The following is a 20,346-nucleotide window of genomic DNA, read 5'->3' on the forward strand; positions in this document are numbered from 1 at the left end:
TTTCAAAACACTGATGACACAACGTAGCGTTGAAAAACACCCCACAAGTAAAATACATATTTTATTCAGAAAATGATAAAAAGTACTACAATAACAACTATTTTCCTCTGGCGCGTGCACCTCGCGGTCCTCTGGAACCACGACCTCGCCCGCCCCTCGATCCTCTCCCACTAACTGGTTTAACTGGGGTTGCCTCATTATCACTGTTATCACTTCCAATTTGAACGTCATCATTTGATGGTTTGGGCCGATTTGGATTGTTTAGCAAATTTTTAAAATCGTTAGGGTCTCGTGCCGCTCTCATCCGCTCTAGTTGCGCCTCCAATTCATCCTCTTCCGGTTTCAATTCAATCAACTTCTCCAAAGTGTAAGTTTCTTGATTCCTGAAAATGGAGATAATTAAAATGTCATATTAAACACTTCAACATTGCTCACTCTATTATATAGGATGGAGCGTCAGTGTCATTGGCATCGATAAATCTCTTAACCGCTTCGTTTAAACCACGTATGGATAAAACTTTCAACTGGTTGGTTTCGTTAAAGTACTTTGCTAGCAAATCTTCCACTCTGTCGACCTGTTCAATCTCCAACTAAAAAATTTGTGTATTAGGTGCCGGCGCTGTCCACTCTTACTACTTACGTCTTCCACGTCCTCGCCATTCATAGTTACGTTGCCCCTTCGTGTTTTCTTTTGTAAGGAGACAAATTTGACGGCGTCTTCGGGATTGGCAACTTTGTTGGCGAATCCTTGACCAAATCTAATCGCGTTAAAAACTTGACGTTCATCTTGATACTTTACAATCAATCTGATCAACGGAAGCCAATCGTCCCGCGCCCCCATCTGTCTTGCCGTCTGTATCATCTCTTCGATTTTCGCCGAAACAATTGTTTTCGCCTTGTCTGCATGCGAGATCTTCCCCTCGACTTCGTGAGCATCCAGGATCATGTGTTTAAAAATAAAAGGTCTCACTGTGCGCAACTCAACCGGCAAAATACTAAAATCCCTCCCGCTCACTTGCAGCAGTCCTACTTTTTTTGTTAGGGCTTCGCCCTCCGCCAAAGACGTGGCTACTGAACTCCCAGGCTGCGTGATGTAAGCGCGACCGTCGGCGACCTGAACTGCTTCTATTTTGCAGTCGTGTTCGTGTCCCCACATTACCAAGTCGATAAATTCGGGGATGAAAGACTCGGCGATGAAATTCTTAGCGCCGCGATTCGCCCGGTTCTGGTGTAAAATCAGTACATTGAACCACTCGTTCACATCTTCCGGTGTTTTCATTATAACTTTTTTTTCTATGAACAATCTAGCCAAGCGTTCGTCTCTGATGTGAGACAAACCATACAAAGCCAAACGCGTCGTGCCTTTTTTCAACAGGATTGGATTCACCTCGACTTGGGTAACTTTGTCCCAACGGCCGAAATAATTAATTAGGCCCATAGACGACATCAAGTCCATCGCCGAAATCTGTCTTTTACCGGTAGGATCATCGTGATTACCGTGAATCGAAAAAATAGGAATTGACACGTTCATATTGGGGTCTTCATAATTTACTGTACTGTTCTGGAAGTTAAATGAAGGATCTGACAAGAATTCGATCTCTACAGGTTTATCGCCGAGGCAATATCTATAAATAAGTTGTAATAACGGGACTGGAATCAGATTTTACTCACTTTCTAATCAGTTCTGTACATTTGTTTATGCAATAAGGGGATGGGCGCGTCTCGTGAAACAAATCTCCCCCTAACAGAACAAAATCGACTTGTTCTTTTTCGGCAATCTGAAGAATTTCTTCAAAGGATTTGAAACTATCATTCTCTAAAAGTGCATGCATAAGCGAGCGAAATAAATAAAAACTGAACACGCTTTACCTCGGATTGGATTGGCTTCGCCGTACCCCAAATGCACATCTGTTGCAAGAAGTATTTTAAATGTGTCTTCGTCTGAATTCTCCATCGAATAAACGAATTTCAAAAACCGCACAAAACAGATATAACCTCACAAAAAGAACAGATTCGAATTCAGTACACAGAACTTGTTGCAATGCTGCCAACTGTAACTCACTGGTTTCTTTTCTGTGTTAAAATTGTTTTAGAGGAATAAATAAATTAATTGTTACACTATGGAATATTGTTTTACACAGTACAATCAAAAGATTTTATTCGCTTTATTCTGCGCGACAATTAACACAAAATGATTTGAGAAATATGTTTTCCACACGCATTGACTGAAGACATCCACACTTGAGATAAAAATTCACAAAACTCCCCGACTGTGATAAAATGTGTTCAAAGTCCACATGTTGGTCCACATATTTAATAAACAAACAGAACTATTGAATGTAGTTTTTTTTTCATATTTTAAGCTTTTTCGTGGTATACGCCACGCATTATGGGTGTTTAATACAAAACACGCAAAAATTATTTGCGCAAATTAAAAAGTCGGCTAAATATGCGTAAATTGGTGCGTGAGCCCACAGACTTCAAACGCGCTCTTCCAATTTGCGCTCCTGCGTCTGATCCAAATCGAAAATCGAACGCGTTTTGAGGTTAGGTTTGCAGAAATGTGTTTCGTAATGAACAAAAATTCAGCCGTAAAATACGTGTCGACGATCAAATCCAGACCTTGCCTTTACGGTCTTGCAGAACTTCCATACAATGCAAACCTCAGAAAGCACCATTCAGGCCGGTTCGACTGCAGCGAGGGGCGCCCTGAAACGTACAAGTGTTACATGTGCAGCTTCGAAACTGACCTTTTGATCAATATCAACGAACACGTTAGGAATGACCACATCGCGGGCTCAGGAGTCGAGTGTAAAGACGATCGCGACACGAAAGGATTTGATCCATTCACTCAGAGAAAATTTAACAGAAAAGATCTTTTAGACACTTTCAACTGCAACAACTGCGAGTTTAAGACCGTGTCACAAATGATGTTGATGAAACACTTTTACAATGAGTGTAAAGACAATTTAATTTTTGAGTATGCAGAGCATTTGTTTAAAAGTAAATATGAAAACAATATGAAAAGGGACTATTCTTCTGTTCATGTGAAATGGTTTGTTTGTAAACAGTGTTTATACAAGACTAAGGTGAACATCAATATAAAAAAACATATTTTAGCTGAACACACAGCACCAGAGAGTAATCCATGCTTTAAGTGTGACTGGTGCAAGTTTAGGACAAAGTGGGTATATGACTTGATGATGCACAAATTGGTGCATTGTATCAAAACAAGGAACGCGCCGTGGTTTGACTGTGAACAGTGCGGATACAAAACCGCGAAGATGTCGGAGATGAAAAGACATATTCTTATTAAACACCTGGACTTTACAAATTAAAAAAAAGTGAAGTTATGCAATCAATATACCTCTGCTCTTTTCGCGTGTTATGACTTCCCATGAAATTACTTCAAGTATTTTTTATACTTTTTTATTTTACGTGACGCATAAAAACGCATCTTTGTATGACATGTTATAACCAAAGAAATGGGTTTATTTTAATTTTTTGAGAGCTTTGTAATTTAAATAAATTTGATTTTTTAACAAGTTTCACTGATTTCTTATAGAAAAAAATATATAGACATACATCCAGATGTTTCTTACTTCGTAACAACACACTTTCTACGTTTTGCGATTGAAACAATAATAACCCAAGTACGTTTGTGAAAGTTTATTATTAACAATAATTTCATCATTTCAAATAAGTAAAACCCAAAACTTTTTAAAGAAATTTTATTGATAATACTCAAAGTAAATCTTTTCGAAAATTGAAATACAAATACAATTCAAAATGATGTAAAAACATCAATTTCTAATTTCGGAATTTTCAGTCGTTTATACTTCTACTGCCCGTCAGTCCAATTTTTCTTAGCTATTAATAATTTATCTTACTTAATCATACATGTTTTATGCAAGGCATCCACATAATCTTGTATTTCCACTTGCAATGTATTTTTACTGCATGGTAACAAAAGAAATAAACATATAAGAGTACAAAAACTCAATTCGTGTGTTTGTTCAGCAAGTGACGTCTCAGTGCCCTCTTCCACTTGGTTTTAAACATACACTTCGCGCATTCAAACCAACTTCCCAACTCGCTGGAGTCTAAAGTGGCGTGTTTCGACTTCAAATGTTCCATCAGATGATAATGACGCCTCGCTTTATACATACACTCACTGCACTGAAACCGCTTCAACTTCAACGAGCCACATTTGACGTGCTTGCACTGGACGTGCATTTTCAACAAATGTCTCTCCTTAGTTTGATAGGAACATTTATCACACTGATACCAATATATCTCATTTGCATTCGCATGTTGCAACAAGTGTCTCTTCAAATTAGAGTTTTGTTTGGCCTTGTAGTCACATTGTTCACATTTGTACCACTTGATCTCCTCCGCAACTGTGTGTTTGCAGGTTATATGGCGGTTCAAGTGGCCGAGCATTTTTGTTTTGTAACGGCAGCTGGTACATTTGTACCATTTAATATTTTCCGGGGTCGAGTGTTGTAATTTTTTGTGATATTTTAAATACGATTTGTCGTGGGATTTATACGTGCACTGGTCACATTTGAACCACAAACCGGGCGGATGGGCTTGTTTTGATTGGCGATGTGTGGCGAGGGTCTTTTTGTACTTAGTTTTAAATGGGCAAAGTTCACATTTATAATAATTGCCGTTTTCAGTTGTCTCATGATTTGTGGCGAAATGTTGATTAAGAAGACTTTCTGTGCGCGTCCTGTACCGACATTTTTTACAACCAAACCATTTGTTGTAGTCAATTTCAGACGGACATTTATCATTTATGTGTTTTATCAACACTAGCACAGAGGATGTTTCAAAATTACAGTTTTTGCAAGTGTAAAAAATCACAAAATTTACTTCTTCCGGTTTTGAATTGATTTCATGACCTTTTTGATGTTTACGAAGAGCAATCATTAGATCAGTTTTAAAGTCACACTGATTACATTTGTACTGTTCTAAACCGATTTCCGAACAACTGAAAATCTTTCGACCGTGTTCACGTTGATTAACGCGAGTTTGAATCACGGATGAATTTTTGGTCTTATATATATTGAAGTCCTTAAAGTTTATAGTGTTGAAATCTTCTGGTTCTTCTTTTATTATTACAATGGTTTCTTCCCAAATTATTTCTTCCATTTTTCGTATTCTTGTAGTCCAACCTCACACTACACTATGATTTTTACGAAGAATCTTCATTTGATAATTTTCATCTCATTTTATATTTTTCACAACTGTGAACTGTTACCCCTGTTCTGTCTTCATAACCTCTAATTTAATTCACTCTACTCTAATGTCACACACAATCACAATCACACACAACCACAGAACTCGCAGAAGTCACAGAACACAACACGCCTCACGCGGCCTCAGTTAGAGTACGTTCATTATATTTTAGAAGTGGTGTTTGAAATGTTAAATCCATATTTTAAAACGATTTTTTAAACACTAGTTAACATTTTGGGTCATTTACGATGGTCTCATTACTAGGGGATTATTTACCTACCCTGTAACAAAAACTCTCCAACGTTCAAGACTGTGCCTGCGGATTCTTGAGGATCGGTTACTCACCACTTTACGACAACCTTCGTTAAGCGGACAATAAACTACTCAAGGAATCAAAAGGTCGTTTCAAAATATCGATAGACGCACTTTTACCGGGTGATAAAGAAGGACTGTTTAAGTTGGCAATACAATTAAGAACATTTTTTTATTCGGCTATTGACAACACTGCAACCGGATATGTTTTGTGGGTTTATTTGACAGATATCTGACGTAACATTAATAACGAAAAAATGATAGGTTATGAGAGTAAAAATTAACGGCAAAAAGAAATCAAAGTTGGAATTCGGAATAATAATCTAAAAATTAACTAAAGGATATTCGCGAAGTGCACCCCATTTTGCTCTAAACATAAATTATCTCTTCTCTCGAACGATTCACCAGAATGTTTAATTTAATTTAAAATGTCAAATTTGACTTGTCACTGATGCGGCTGTCAGTGTGAAGCCGTCAACAACCGGAAGTTACTCCAGTTGTAACATTTAAAAATAAAATTCAGCATCACCAACTTAAACAGTCGTTCTTGATCACCGTATAATCTGTTTCAAAATCAAAAATCCACCACCTGTTGAATTATGTTGGCAGAAACAAAGAAATCCCTAGAATAAGTTTTATTTTTTTTGGGTTGGCCCAACGTTCCGCCAAAATTTGACATCGAAATGTTGAGTTTATTTACATAACACAAAATAATTATTATGTACAAAAAGGTGGTAGCTACCATATCACACGTTTCGAGTGAAAAATTGAATGAGAATAAATAAAACACGATGAACTACGACCAAAACGACTGTCAACAGTTTTCTTTCATAACCCCAGTTTTTCCGACACTTGCAAACACACTAAAAACAAAAGTTGGCGACGTTGTCGGTTGCATTTTCGATGTAGAATGCAGTGTTGGTGGATTTTTGATTTTGAAACAAATTATATGTGTTTATTCTTTATATTGGATCTTAATAATGTAATTGTGGACCCAGAACTCGTAACCTTTTATGATAAGCAATATTTAAATAGTTCAACAAAGAATCATAATGGACGTAAATAAACCGACCTTTAAGGGCAACCTATAGTAGGTAGTCTCTCTTGGACGAAGTGCTCGTCTTCTCACTCGGAGGTGTCAAATACTAATCCCCTCGTTATTAGTATTGCCTATCATAAAACGTTAGAGGTCTGGCTGTTATATTGGATGTCATCTTCGTAAATATTAGGAAAAAACTACTTTGATTCCATTCACATTGAAACTACAACCCCTCTTCATCTGTTCCATGTTTGAGCAATTCATGTTGTTTTATTGTTAATCTTCGCCTCGCCTTACAGTTGCACTTATCACATTCGTTAATATAATGTATCATAAAGAGCAATCTATTTAAAATTGTGACTCGTATTAAATCTTCTAATTATGCGCGATAACCTATTTTTTTGTTCGACACTGTCAGAATTTGAGAATTTTCTCCTGTGTGAACGGATTTTGATGAATTTGACAACTTGTCAAAACGAAACGTCAAGCTAATTTTCAAGATTTTAAGCCATTTGGAGTCTTTGGGGGGGCTCGTCGAACAAAAAAACGTTGTATTCAACTCGTTCTTGTGTAATTTGCGCTTTTGTTGGCATGAGTGGGCCAGTTTAAAACTCGAGTGAAACGAGAGTTTTAAAGGTCCATGAGTGCCAACAAAAGCCCAAATTACACACGAACTCGTTAAATAAATAACTATTTTTTTAAATATCATGTCAAGATAAAACATCCGGTCAATATTTTTCAATTGTTTCATTGCCAACAAACTTGAACAGACTCAGTCATTGTTGATCACGCTGTATTATGGTACTTCTTACAAACAAATACTTACTAGAAGAAGACTAGGGCAACGTTTTTTACAAGCTGTGAAAACTTCAAAAACATCTAATCACAAAATCATATTATACTCTCCAACTCCAACTTCGACGCCAAAAAAAAAAAACTTTTATGCACAGAACACACCAGAATGTCCATAATGTCTATTGTCCATAGTCGTAGGTCGTAGCACCTCTTTAAATTTTTACGTCACGTGATTTAGAGTAGGTTCATTACATTTTGGCATTTTGGAAAATATGACAAATTAAATTATTCATCTGTCAAACCAAACGTAGACTAAAAGTCAAAACTGAAACCTTCATATTGTGATGTCTAATTTATTAAAATAAGGCTTACTGTGTGGTTAAATGAAAGAGGGAAGATATTTGTTTCCCTTCCGTAGTGATAAAAATGTATGAAACAGTGGACAGCATATACCCCATCAAGCGTATCGAGAAAAATCTCAAAACCAACAAGGTGAAAATTGTGCACAGCCGAAAACCCCTGTATGAACGAAATTCAGTGTTCGTTGTAGAATCTCCTGTTGTAGATATCCCATCACACTTACTGTTTAATTGTATGATCAAAAACGCCCCCGAATTGTACAAATGTGACAGTTGCGGCTTCAAAGTCTATTTAAAAATAAACTTAAAAGTGCACACTGAAACCGCTCACAGACTAAAAATTCCGGCCGACAACTTTTGCGCATTTTCCGATGCCAATTACAACCTAACAAACATCCTAAAATGTTACAGTTGTGGCCATTGCGATTTTAAAACGTTCTCGCTACTTGTCATGATGAAACACGAATTAACAGCACCGTGCAAGCCCTATCTCAAACGTAAAAGACTTGCACCGGTGGATCAAGGAAATTGCACTAAGAAGACAGTCCAAGAACGCGTCCATGGCGTCCACGTCGTGAAACGTTTCGTACCGAAAAAGTGGTACAGTTGTGATGAGTGGAAACAAGTTCACACGAACTCGAGCACGAGGAAAGTTTGGCTACACATCAACTACACATGAAGATGCCGGAAGGTTTCCGTGCAGCAACGTAGAGGCGATGACAGCAGCCATAATATGTTTTACATTTTTTTAAGTACCTACATGTTGATTTTTTAAATAAAAACTCTTGAATTACGTTGCATCGGGGTCGTTCGCAGTCGAGTGGTAATAAAAATAAATTACAAAGGTATGTAATACCACTAATACCTATATAGATCGAGGAGATGAAGGAAAGTCAACAAATTGTACAAACAATCGTTTAAAAGAAACATTTGTCTTTTATTTATCAATATTGCAGTTTTGACAGCTTGTAAATAATGATGTTCTACTGGTTTTCTTGGTCTATTTTCAACCCCGCAACTCATAACTCAACAAAAATGATGGAGTTGAGATACATTTCCACAATCATAATTACATACATTTAAAAAATCATTGCCCCATAATGTTATTTTTTCTATAACTGATTCAAAAAATTAAAATTCACGCATAGCTATCCCTGTATGAAGTGGGTCATTTTTTAAGTGTATTTTTTTTTGCATTGTTAGAAAGATCGAAACCATAGAAACCATACAAAACAGTGTGTGAAATGCGTAGAGTGAAATGCGATTTCAGGCACACGACTATTTCTGTTTTTCACTTCACGCACTGTTTTTTAGCAACATGGTCACTGCATTGAAACTTCAAAGCATTCAGAGTTCCTTCAAAAATTTGAATTTTTAATTTCAATTTTTTGAACCAATTATAGAAAAAATATTGTTTATATTTCGTGCGTGAAGATGTTTTTGTGCAATCAAAGGCTTAGGTAGACTGCCTCGCCCTTCGTCTCGGTGTAAAGAACCTTTTCATGCACAAAAAACACTCTCTTCACGGACTTAATATAAAAATAACTATTTAACAAATTCAATTTTGTTTTTAATCTGGAGTCGTAACACTTCGTATGCGTTGATTTAGGTTAAAAAAAAATGAAGTCACGTGATCATTTGTTATTGTGTTTGGTGTCTGTCAAATAAAATCGATTGGTATTAAAGAATTTCGTTGTTTAAATGTTGATTCAAGTAATATTTAACGTGCTCTAAACCTACACAAATGCACTATTATACCACGGTTCTTAAAAATTCTACGTAGATAATACATAACCTAACTTTTTAAAGGGTACGAGACGTTTGACATTGTTAATAATTGTCGTAATTTATAGAGAACCCAGTCAAAAACAATTTAACGGATATAGTTTAAGTGTCAAAATGTGTGCGATATCAAATGTATGGGATGTTAATGGTTATTTGTCGACTCTCCACAACAGTCAAAGCCAAGCCTTGTATTATGGAGAAGGAAACTCAGTTTTTGTGAAAGACCCGCATTGTCATTCGCAAAAGTTGTTCAATTGTATGAAGAAAGATGCACCTGAGATGTACAAATGCAACTACTGCAGTTTCGAAGGTTTTTTGAAAGTGAACCTAAAAATACACATGGAAATCTTCCACAAGGCGAAAAATCGCGAGTTTTCCCTCGAAAATTTCCGTTCTTTTTCCGACACCAACTACAACATGTCGAACATCCTGAAATGTCACAGTTGCACGAGTTGCGATTTCAGCACCTTCTCATCCTTACTGTTCATGAAACATAACCTCGAAAACCACGATATTACCCCGAAAGTGATAAAAAATAAACCCCCTCCGCGGCGCCAGTACAACAGGTACCGCGTATTCACAGGAGTCAAGTCGTTCGAATGTAACCAATGCCCTGTGAAAACCACAGCGGCGTATGCCATGATGAAGCACATACGCGCGATGCACGGATTCCCTGAGGAGGTGCAAATATTTGATTGCAAACAGTGCCCGTTCAAGACTCCGCACGAGGGCAATTTCAAAAATCACATGAAACGACACGTTGAGAATGACAGCAGCGAGTGGTTGGAATGTGATCAGTGCTCATACAAAACCAAGCACAGGAATTATCTGGAGCGACATACGAAGGCGAACCACACCGCCCTCGAGGACATCAAGTGGTTTCCGTGCGACCATTGCCCGTACAAGTCAAAAAACAAGTGGGTTTTGAAGGACCACGTGATTGCGCGGCACACACCCCCTGAAGATATCAATTGGTTGCTGTGTGAGCTGTGTGCGTACAAGTGTAAGCACAAGAGGAATCTGAAACAACATATACGGGGGAAACATAAGATTAAACTCTAATGTACAATGATTTGTCTGTAAAATTTTACAAATAAAGCTGAAATATGTATGTGTTTCTGGGATTGTTTGTTGCCATCACAAGCTTAAAACTTTCCACAATTAATAAAATCAGAATCTTAATTTTCGTCGCTTTGGGGATTGCTGACGTGAATTTTTTAATAATAAAAATTTTTCTCGCCGATTTATTAAGCATACAAATTCACAAAAATCGTAGTTTTCGTCAAGTTAAAAGAAAACGTCAAATTTCTTGGGGAGAAAATCAATAAATAATTTTTCAACAATCGAATGATCAAGAAAATTAGTAATCGAGCCAGCCTTGCCCTATATGAAACTGTTTCCTAATTGATACGTTTAATGATGGCATCCGAGGTTACGTCATTTGAGATCGTAAATCAATTAATTTTATACTAAGGACAACGTAACATTTTATCTGCCCCGCCCATTTCATTTTTTTAGTTACCAATCAAATAGGTTGTTAAGACGATCTGATTTACACAGTAAAAATTTCTGACATTCGAATTGTCTTAATGACATTTTATTTTTTAGAACCTAAAACAATAATTGTGGACTTGACAGCAAAATTCCAATCTTAACTTTTTTACGTGGCAAATGTGATGAAAAGTTGTGCAGATTGAATCTGGCTTTGATTCTGATTGGTCAATTTTAGTGGGCGGAGCAGATAAAAAGTTATAACGGCAATACTATAGTTACTAAAATATTATTTATACGGTTGGCTTCAAAAAAACGGGAACTGTCAGAAAAAGTTCTGTCAGATTTTACAAAATTTTTATATTTTGAAACGGCCTTTTAGAATTTAGGTTAAAAAACTGCACTTATGTGTCAGAAATACTACTGTCAAACAGACACAATTTGACAAATTAAATTTTCAGTTCACATTAGGTCAAACTTCATTTCCCGTTTTTTTTTTTGAAGCCAACTGTACACTTAGGGCCAATTCATAGAAAGAGAATTAACTATTAATTCGAATAAATTTTAATGCGCGATTAACCCGTGAATTCAATTCGATTGGTTCATTCTGATCATGTGTTTAGTTAATCTCGCATTTGATTACGATTAACTTAATTTCGCTTCTGTAAACTGGCCCTTAATGTTTTAAACAAATGAACTACAGCCTTTCCAACTTATTTTTTGACGTAAATTTAAATTCTTCGTTAGATTATTAGTATTATTATAGGCATTTCGTTGTAGCTACGACTGCCTTGAAACATCAACAAACAACTTCCCAACCTTACTTTCTTGCATTCGTGTTTTTTGGCTGTCGCTTATGCAATACACATTCCTGCATTTTTTTTTCTTATGTTACGATTTTATTTGTACCGGTGCAGTTTAATCACCGACATTTCCAAGGTTGACTAGATTACATTTTTTTTCTGATCGCAAGATATTACCTGCGTTAACTAAAGAGCGATCAAATTAATTTATCTATGAATCCAAAATCGTATGTCGTTACTTGAACTCCACGCTCCAATAAACACAGCTTGAAACGCAGGTCAGATTTCGACATATCAATTGCAAAAGACATACAAATAGGTACAAACTAATTTGATCGCTCAATATATGGCAAGCAGATATTTTGTCTAACAGCGAATACCTGCAGGATAGGTACTTATTTAAAATATTGTATTCTCAATTTGGTTGTAGGTCGTAAAATTTTATTGCATATTATGAGGGATTAACAGGCACAACGGTTGGGTTTGAAAAGGTTGGGATGCGGCGCGTGCCGTTCTCCGTACAATGCAAATATACAAAATGTACAATACAACCCTGCTTAAAATATTACCTGCTAGTGGTAAACTAGGATTTATAAGCCCCCCAAGATCTTTAACTTAAAGTACCATAAAATTTTACGACCTACAACCAAATTGAAAACACAATATTACATTGCATATTTGCTTCATATATGAGCATTGTTCCCTCAATAAATATCCTCATCAGCTGCATACTCCATCAATATGTGTTTTTTTTTTTCAACGCCTAAATCAACAATCCATATTTGTCATCCGTGTTTTCTGCAGTTTGACGTTTCGCCAAAATACGTAACCGCAAATTGCTCTCGCGTGAGGATTTGAATGAACATTTATCACATTCAAGCCACTTAGTCTCTTCATAAGGAGTGTCTCGACATCATATGCAGTTTCAAGTTTGTATACTCGGTATAGTATACGCATTGTTTACAACCAAACCATTTGTCACAAGTAAACTATCGCGCAACTTCAGAGGTGGTGTGTTTAAATGACACGTGACGTTTTAAATTTCCTTTGTTTTTCGACCTATACGCACAACTGGAACAGTAAAACCATTCTGTTTCTTCATCAGGTTTGTGTTGAGTCACGTGACGATTTAGGTAGTACTTCACTTTGGTTTTGTAAGAGCAGTGTTCGCATTGAAACCACAACGCCTCTTCGTTTGTTGTATGTTTGAGCAGTTCGTGTTGTTTTACTTTGAATTTCTGCCTTGCCTTAAAGTCGCATTTGTCACACTTGAACCATTCGATGTCTTCTTCGGAAATGTGGATTTTCGCGTGCCTGTTCAAAGCAGATTTCGTTTTAAATTTGTACTGACATTTGTCACAAGTAAACCACTGCAGGGCGTCAGAAGTAGTATGTTTTAATAAAATGTGTTGTTTTAGGTTTCTTTTTCTCCTCGTCTTGTACTCACAATTGGAACAGTAAAACCATTCTATTTCTTCATCAGACCTGTGTCGAGTTATGTGACGTTTTAGAAAGTATTTTAATTTTGTCTGATAAGAACACTGTTCACATTGAAACCACAGCACCTCTTCATTTTTTAAATGTCTGAGCCTTTCATGATGTTTTATTCTAAATCTTTGCTTTGTGTTAAAAGCACATTTATCACACTTAAACCATTGGGGGTCTTCTTTGGAAAGATGCAGTTTTGCGTGTAGGGTCAACTCAAATTCCGTTTTAAATTTGTAATGACATTTGTCACAAGTAAACCAATGTACAGCTTCAGAAGGGGTATGTTTAAACAACTTGTGTTGTTTTAAATCTTTTTGTCTTCTCGTTCTATACTTACAATTGGAACAGTAAAACCATTCTGCTTTTCCATCAGATTTATGTCGAATCATATGACGTTTTAAGCAATATTTCAGTTTCGTTTTGTAAGAGCACTGTTCACACTGAAACCACAACGCCTCTTCGTTTGATGTATGATGCAGAAGTTTGTGTTGTTTTATATTGAACCTTACTCTTGTTTTAAAATTGCATTCATCACACTTGAACCATTGGATATCTTCTTTGGAAAGATGTTCTTTTGCATGACTATTCAAAGAGTACTTGCTTTTAGATTTGTACTCACATTTGTCACAAGCAAACCACTGCACAGCTTCAGAGGGGGTGTGTTTAAATAACATGTGACGTTTTAGATTCCCTTTTCTCCTCGTCCTGTACTCACAATTGGAACAATAAAACCAATCTGCTTCGCCATCAGATTTGACATGAGTATTCACGTGTACTGCTGAGACATGCTTTTTCTTATGCCTTTGCAGAGAAAAACAGTTTTTAGATTTAAACTGACATTCGTTACAACGAAACCAATGAATAGCTTCGACAGCGGCGTGTTCATAGTTGACGTGTTGCTTCAGACGATTTTGCGTTTTTGTTTTGTACTTGCAATGAAAACAACAAAACCATTGACCCTGCTCAAGTGGATGCTTTGCAGTCTGGTGTCTTTTCAAAATTAGTTTCTTCTTTGCCTCAAAGGAACAATACTCACAGCGGTACCACTTTTTATCGTTACAAAAACCTATTTGTACCTTCGCGAAATCTTCTTTTGTATTAAAACATAAAGTGTCAAAGTGTTTGATCCACAGTAACGCCGAATATGTTTCAAACGAGCACTTTTGACAAATGTAGCTTTTTACTACAACGTCTTTTTTCGGTTGATCTTGAACAGAATCAATATTCTTTCTATGATATTCTCCGATGTGTTGAATGAAAATTATCATAAGATAGGTTTTAAAATCGCAATCATTGCAGAAGTATGTCTCTAAATCGTTTGTTTCGCAACTAAATGATTTCAATGGCAAGTGGTACTTTTTGCTACATTTCAGGATACTCTCAGGGTATTCCAAATTTGGCATTTTGGTCTTATATAATCTGAAAATTCGATTTCATATCAATACAAAAAATTAGTCTACAAGTCTTGGCTTATCTACTCATAATTATAATTTATTCAACCTAATGAATGTCACTACGATACTTAACATAAATATTTACTACTTTTAAAATGTATGCTTTTTCTTTATTTAAAATTTAACCACGTTTATTTTTTCATAAAATATTTCTTTATATTTACAGTAGTAACATATGCCAAACAAATTACTGACTCAAAAAAGAATTATTGAAATATATCTACCCAATTGTTGTTAATGAGTGAAATAACACTAAACATCACCAATAAGTAGATAACTACAAAATCGACATTTTGGAATTTCCAAGTTTTAGTATCAAGGTGACGATTTTATTACTGACAATCACGTGATATGTTTACATATGAAACAAGTACTCACCATTAATTCTAACACAAAAGAAAATGAATACTTCAATTCTTCACAGCTCTGTTTAATTTTTTATCACGTCGGCATAATTTACAAGCATAACCAAAATTTACAACAATGTTGTGTAACTGCCGTCAAATGTCAAATATTTTGGGTGCGTTCAAAATTCTAACAGGAGTTTTGATTCTAATTATGATTTCATTCTTATTCTTTTCTAAATGACTCATAATGATAATATACCCCTTAAACCTGTAACATATACTACATCAACAAAAGATCCAGTGCCCCCATCTGTATTTATTTGTGATTCAATTATGACGATTATCACAGAACAAAGAAACAAAATTCTACTCCATCTCATTATAGGAGTCTATGACCAGACTATGACTTATTTTTGTACTTGATGACTTCAAACAGAGCTTCAAATTGTTAACTTTTGTTAAATTAATTTAAATTCACAACACAAATTTCAAAATACAATTATACTTTATCACAAATTTATCGAAATTTGGTACTTTAGGTTAGAAAAAAATGCAAATGAAAATGTGGCCGTCAAAAAATTTTAAATCAATAAAATCATAGATAAGGCTTAGAATTTGTTTTCTGTAGTTTATAGGTTAGGAATATATTTTGTAATTGTCAATAACACAACGTGGTGAAGTGAAATATATTTTAATTAATTTAAAATGGCAAACAAAGAGGATTTCCATAACGAATGTCTTGAAACATTTCAACAGATAACGAAAAAACCCACATATTTTCTGCAGTAAGTAATTTAGAAGTTAGACGTACTTACTTTTAAAACGATTGTTTAATCATTCTAGAACAGATGAAGAGTTCAGCAGTCAGCTAAAAGACACTTTAAAGAAAATTTACGACTTTACAAAAAAGCAAGAAATAAACATGGTAACATTGAACGCGTTACCTGAATTAATTGTACAAAATTTTGACCTAGAACAAATTTGGCAGCAGATCGAACTGCAAAATGATTCGCTAATAACGCGATCGTTGATCGCGACAAGTAAACTGGTTGTTGGTAAAAATAATCTTTTATTCAAAAACTTAGAAAAAGAAGTGGCGAATGTAGAAGAAGAAAATAATACTGAAGAAGAGTTGGAAGTTGAAGATGATGAGCCTTCTAGTGAAGATCATAATTCCATAAAATTTGAAAGTGATGAAGAATTTGTGCCAACAAATGAGCCAACAAGAGAAATGAGACCATCAGTAGTTGATGACGAGTTTTTTAAACTCGATGAAATGGAAAAATTTTTGCAAGTTGAAGAAAAAAAATTAAATGATCCAGACTCTGGAAATGATTCAGAATCAGGATCAGAGTCTGAGGACAGCGTAGATTTATTTGAAGGCGCAGCAGCTGCTGTCGACGACGATGATGATAATTCTGACTGCTTGGAATCTGCAAAATATGATGACTTCTTTGGTACAAAACAAGAGGGAAATGGGAAGAATGTGGGCAAGAAATTTTTTGATGATGAAGAGGATGAAGAAGAGCAACCGCGGTCGTCATTTGAACTGAGACAAGACAGGTTGAATAAAAAAATTGAGGATATAGAGGAACAAGCAGTTCAGGAAAAGTCTTGGCAGTTAAAAGGCGAAATTTCGGCGGACAGTCGACCACAAAATTCCCTCTTAGAAGAAGTGGTGGAATTTGATTTAACGACGAGACCCGCGCCTGTAATAACTGAACAAACAACCATGCAATTAGAAGATATAATCAAGCAAAGGATCAGAGACAAAGTTTTTGACAGTGTAGAGAGGAAAGCAAAGCCAGTGGAGACTCTGCTGGAGTATAAAAAAAAGTTGGTTTTGGAACAGGAAAAGAGTAAAGAATCTTTGGCGCAAATCTACGAAAGAGAATACATTGAGCAGAAGTCGGCACTCGATCCAGAATTTAATGAAGAAGAGAAGAAAGAACCAGAGCTTCACACAGAAATTGACTCGATGATGAAGAGCTTATTTGCGAAATTAGACGCTCTTTCCAACTTCCATTTCACGCCAAAGGCGGCGATTCCCGATTTGCAAATAGTCAGCAACCTCCCGGCGATCAGTATGGAAGAGGTCGCTCCTGTCGCGACCAGCGACGCCACTTTGCTGGCGCCAGAGGAAGTAAAAACCAAAACTAAAGGCGATGAAATTGGAAAAATGGAACGCAGCGCCACCGACAAGAAAAGAGAACGAAGGAAAAAAAAGCTAAAACAAAAGATGCATGCAATAGAGAAGAATAAAAAAGAACAAACAAAAAATACACACGACAAAAAGAAAGTACTGGAGAGACTGACAAAAGAGAAAAATATCGACAAGGTGGTTGACTTGTAGTTAAGGTTTGGGTTCAATGTAATAGTTTTTTTTTTTTTTTTTTTAGATGGATGAGTCTGCAAGTAGACAGAACGTCAAGTCGTCGAAAGCGTTTTTCACGCAGTTAGAAGAAGAGGTGAAATCGCAGGTAAAGAGAAAAACGGCCGATAAACCACATAAAAAAGGCGACGCTCACAGTGCGAAAAAACTAAAATTGTAACGATATTGCTGTTATTAAAAAAATAATAAATTGCAGTTGTCTATTATCATTATCAACATTCCTATATTGCAAATGAAGCTCCAGTTTTGTATTTTTATGTGTAACTCATCTAATACCACAATTGTGCGCATCCAACAAATCCGCTAATACAGAACCTGCAAAGACAAGGGGAGTTGGGAATCATTAGTTCCTAGGAACAAAGATGTCTTGGAATCTTTGATATGTTTATGTGGCACCAGTTCAAGTCCTCATAACATGATTAAGACCCTTTGCAACAGAACCATTTCCCTTAATAACATGACTAATATTGTAAAATAAAATTTGGTGCCCCTGTTATGTATTAAAAAATATCTCATCATAAAGATAACGGTTCTCCATTCTGCCAGTTAATTGCACCGTAAATAATACATATACTTACTGATGTTTGCGATAAGTTCATTAACTTATACCACTTGTGATAAAAATATTAAATATAACATTTTTGTAGATAGATTAAATAAATAAACCTAACCTCGAAAAGATAATTTTAAACCAAGTGCCCATCACACTCGGTAATAATAAATTCAGTATAAAACGAAAAATAACCTCAACACGTTCGAAATATGAAATAATAAAGAAACAGCTGATAATAGGTTGCACTTGTTCACCAGTTGAGTCAGTTTGTGTGTTTGTGACAAAAACATTTCCAGTTCCAACATGCATATGTCCTTCTGGTGGGATTACCAAGTGACCGACTACCTGTTCAAAGGGCTCACGGCGCACTCAGTGGGTGGTCTAATCGGCATGTGTATTTGTGTAGCTGCGATGTCATTTACCTTTGAATTTCTGCGATACCTCCAAGCCAGACAACGTCAAAAAGAACTGATGCTCAGATCTGAGCAACTAAAAACTATTTGCCCCACAGAGACGTCGACTTTGTTGGCAGAAGGGGCCGCCACTACGGTCAACACTCCGCCGATTAACATAACGATGATGGACAGGTGACCACAGGAGTTAAGTCAAGTTTCATAAAAATAAAATCTTTCTTTTAAGAACGTATCTTTTCGGGGTAGAAATTTCGTTATGGTTTTCGCTGCAAAATCTCGGTTACATATTGATGTTGTCAGTTATGTTATACAACGGGTGGTTATTCGTATCAGCGGTTTTAGGAGGAGGTTTGGGATATTTTATTTTTGGACAGATGTTCATGAAGACTAACTTACAAAACTGCCAAATAATTAGGGACACGTGGTGCATGCAGAAATGTGGAGAGCCAGGTAATTATTCCCTAACTGTGACAAAAATCCAACTCCACAAACCTTTCAGATCCTGATCCTGACCTTGAAAGTCAATCCTTCAATTCCTGTGAGTCATTTCAGTTCTCTTGTAACCTTTACACTGTGGACTTTTGTAGAATCAATTGCTGCCAACAGGGATGGAGAGTCAACTCCAGCCTTAGAGACTTCTGGTACATCCAGAAGTGTCTTAGACTGTCATGAAGTAGTTGCCAGTGTTCATGCTGAATGCCATACATGAAATTTTTTTATACACCAATAGGTACATCTGTGATTGCTGCAATAATCTTGTTCCAACATGCCACTTGCATTATCATAAACTTGTTACAGTACAATACTTCTAAATAGATATATTGTTTACAAAGATTACAAAACAAACATTTTATTGGAGGAAAATTGAAATACTGTTTGAAACTTCTTTGATTTGATCTTGTTCTTGTTTTAATGCAGCATATTTGTTCATCAATTTTGTTACCGTTTTCACGTAATTATCCAAATCAGGCAGTGGTGCAAAAAATGGCTCTTTCCTTTTCAGTAAGTCTGACTCATCAACATGATGTTTTTCAACAATTGATTCTTTGGTTCTGCAATTTTGAGGTTAGGAAACAATTAATTATTTAAATATAAATTTTATGTGACAAATGCAGGATAATAATTTATATAAAAACATACTCGTTGCGGATTTCGTCTAATTTTGATAGATATTCTTGGATTTCTCTTTCCAACATACTTCGATAAACAACTTCTGAAAAAATAATTCCTAGGTAATGTACCCTATTAATTACCAACCTGAAAAACTACTTCCATCCATTTTCTCAAATAATGAGCGTCTCCTGGAACTTGATCTCCGATTCATTTTGTAACAATGATAATAAAATTAGTCTCAATTTGAATTACCGGACACTGGTTACCATAGAAAAACACAAGGTAGAATGAATATTTTATTATTTTTCCTTCTGAAATCGAGCGACATCTAACAATGCTACAAGAAATAAATAGGAAAGCCAAGCGCAATTTTTAAACCATGACGTTGAAAAGTGTAGTTTGAGTGATTCCCGCAGAGCGCTAGTGAAGGGGCGCTTTTTGAGGATATCCATCAAGTTTTTGTCACCGAAAATGTTTCTTGTTCAAATGACATTTTGAATTTGAAATAACAAAATTCCTTGTTTTTTTGCTGCTTTGAAATTAACTTCGTCAATTTTTTCCGTATTGTTCGTGGTTTTTGTTGTTGTTCTTTGCTATATTTTCATAATGCACTTTTAATGGAATGAACAGGCCGGTTACAATACAGCAGTTCGTGTTTTAAATAATTTGCTCCGAATAGATGAACAGTGCCAATTTGCTTTCGGGTTCATAAAAACAACCCGATTTTAAACTTTTCGATTTGACAATCAAAATTATAT

General features: G+C 35.8%; 4 protein-coding genes and 1 long non-coding RNA gene across 6 annotated transcripts; 3 read left to right on the plus strand and 2 right to left on the minus strand.

Annotated features, from left to right (window-relative positions):
- Nucleotides 1–48: 48 nt before the first annotated feature.
- Nucleotides 49–5,543, minus strand: mre11 (double strand break repair nuclease mre11). 2 transcript variants are annotated; one of them, XM_069059305.1, is made up of 6 exons: nucleotides 5,525–5,543; nucleotides 1,870–2,709; nucleotides 1,672–1,816; nucleotides 641–1,625; nucleotides 436–590; nucleotides 49–383 (listed from the first exon to the last, which is right to left on the minus strand). In XM_069059305.1, the coding sequence occupies exons 2-6, from the start codon at nucleotides 1,952–1,954 to the stop codon at nucleotides 98–100; spliced, it is 1,656 nt and encodes a 551-aa protein (XP_068915406.1). In that variant the 5' UTR covers nucleotides 1,955–2,709; nucleotides 5,525–5,543; the 3' UTR covers nucleotides 49–97. The 2 variants fall into 2 exon arrangements, with proteins under 2 accessions (XP_068915406.1, XP_068915405.1); XM_069059304.1 differs by lacking the exon at nucleotides 5,525–5,543 and adding an exon at nucleotides 2,773–3,509.
- On the minus strand, nucleotides 3,718–5,478 carry LOC138139140 (zinc finger Y-chromosomal protein 1-like). Its single transcript, XM_069059325.1, has one exon. The coding sequence runs from the start codon at nucleotides 5,155–5,157 to the stop codon at nucleotides 4,000–4,002; it is 1,158 nt and encodes a 385-aa protein (XP_068915426.1). The 5' UTR covers nucleotides 5,158–5,478; the 3' UTR covers nucleotides 3,718–3,999.
- A 2,017-nt stretch (nucleotides 5,544–7,560) lies between the features above and the next one.
- Nucleotides 7,561–10,651, plus strand: LOC138139164 (uncharacterized). Its single transcript, XR_011162217.1, has 2 exons — nucleotides 7,561–7,882; nucleotides 8,161–10,651. It is a non-coding gene; the product is annotated as an uncharacterized lncRNA (long non-coding RNA).
- A 4,990-nt stretch (nucleotides 10,652–15,641) lies between these two features.
- LOC138139129 (U3 small nucleolar ribonucleoprotein protein MPP10) lies at nucleotides 15,642–17,704 on the plus strand. Its single transcript, XM_069059303.1, has 3 exons — nucleotides 15,642–15,902; nucleotides 15,961–17,455; nucleotides 17,517–17,704. Exons 1-3 carry the CDS (start codon nucleotides 15,823–15,825, stop codon nucleotides 17,667–17,669), a joined length of 1,728 nt encoding a protein of 575 aa, XP_068915404.1. The 5' UTR covers nucleotides 15,642–15,822; the 3' UTR covers nucleotides 17,670–17,704.
- Nucleotides 17,705–18,114: 410 nt separating this feature from the next.
- LOC138139152 (uncharacterized) lies at nucleotides 18,115–19,321 on the plus strand. The gene is made up of 4 exons (XM_069059342.1): nucleotides 18,115–18,301; nucleotides 18,359–18,649; nucleotides 18,702–18,925; nucleotides 19,063–19,321. Exons 2-4 carry the CDS (start codon nucleotides 18,366–18,368, stop codon nucleotides 19,182–19,184), a joined length of 630 nt encoding a protein of 209 aa, XP_068915443.1. The 5' UTR covers nucleotides 18,115–18,301; nucleotides 18,359–18,365; the 3' UTR covers nucleotides 19,185–19,321.
- The last annotated feature ends 1,025 nt before the right edge of the window (nucleotides 19,322–20,346 follow it).

This window comes from Tenebrio molitor, chromosome 9, assembly GCF_963966145.1.
Source record: "Tenebrio molitor chromosome 9, icTenMoli1.1, whole genome shotgun sequence".
NCBI classification, from domain to species: Eukaryota; Metazoa; Arthropoda; class Insecta; order Coleoptera; family Tenebrionidae; genus Tenebrio; species Tenebrio molitor.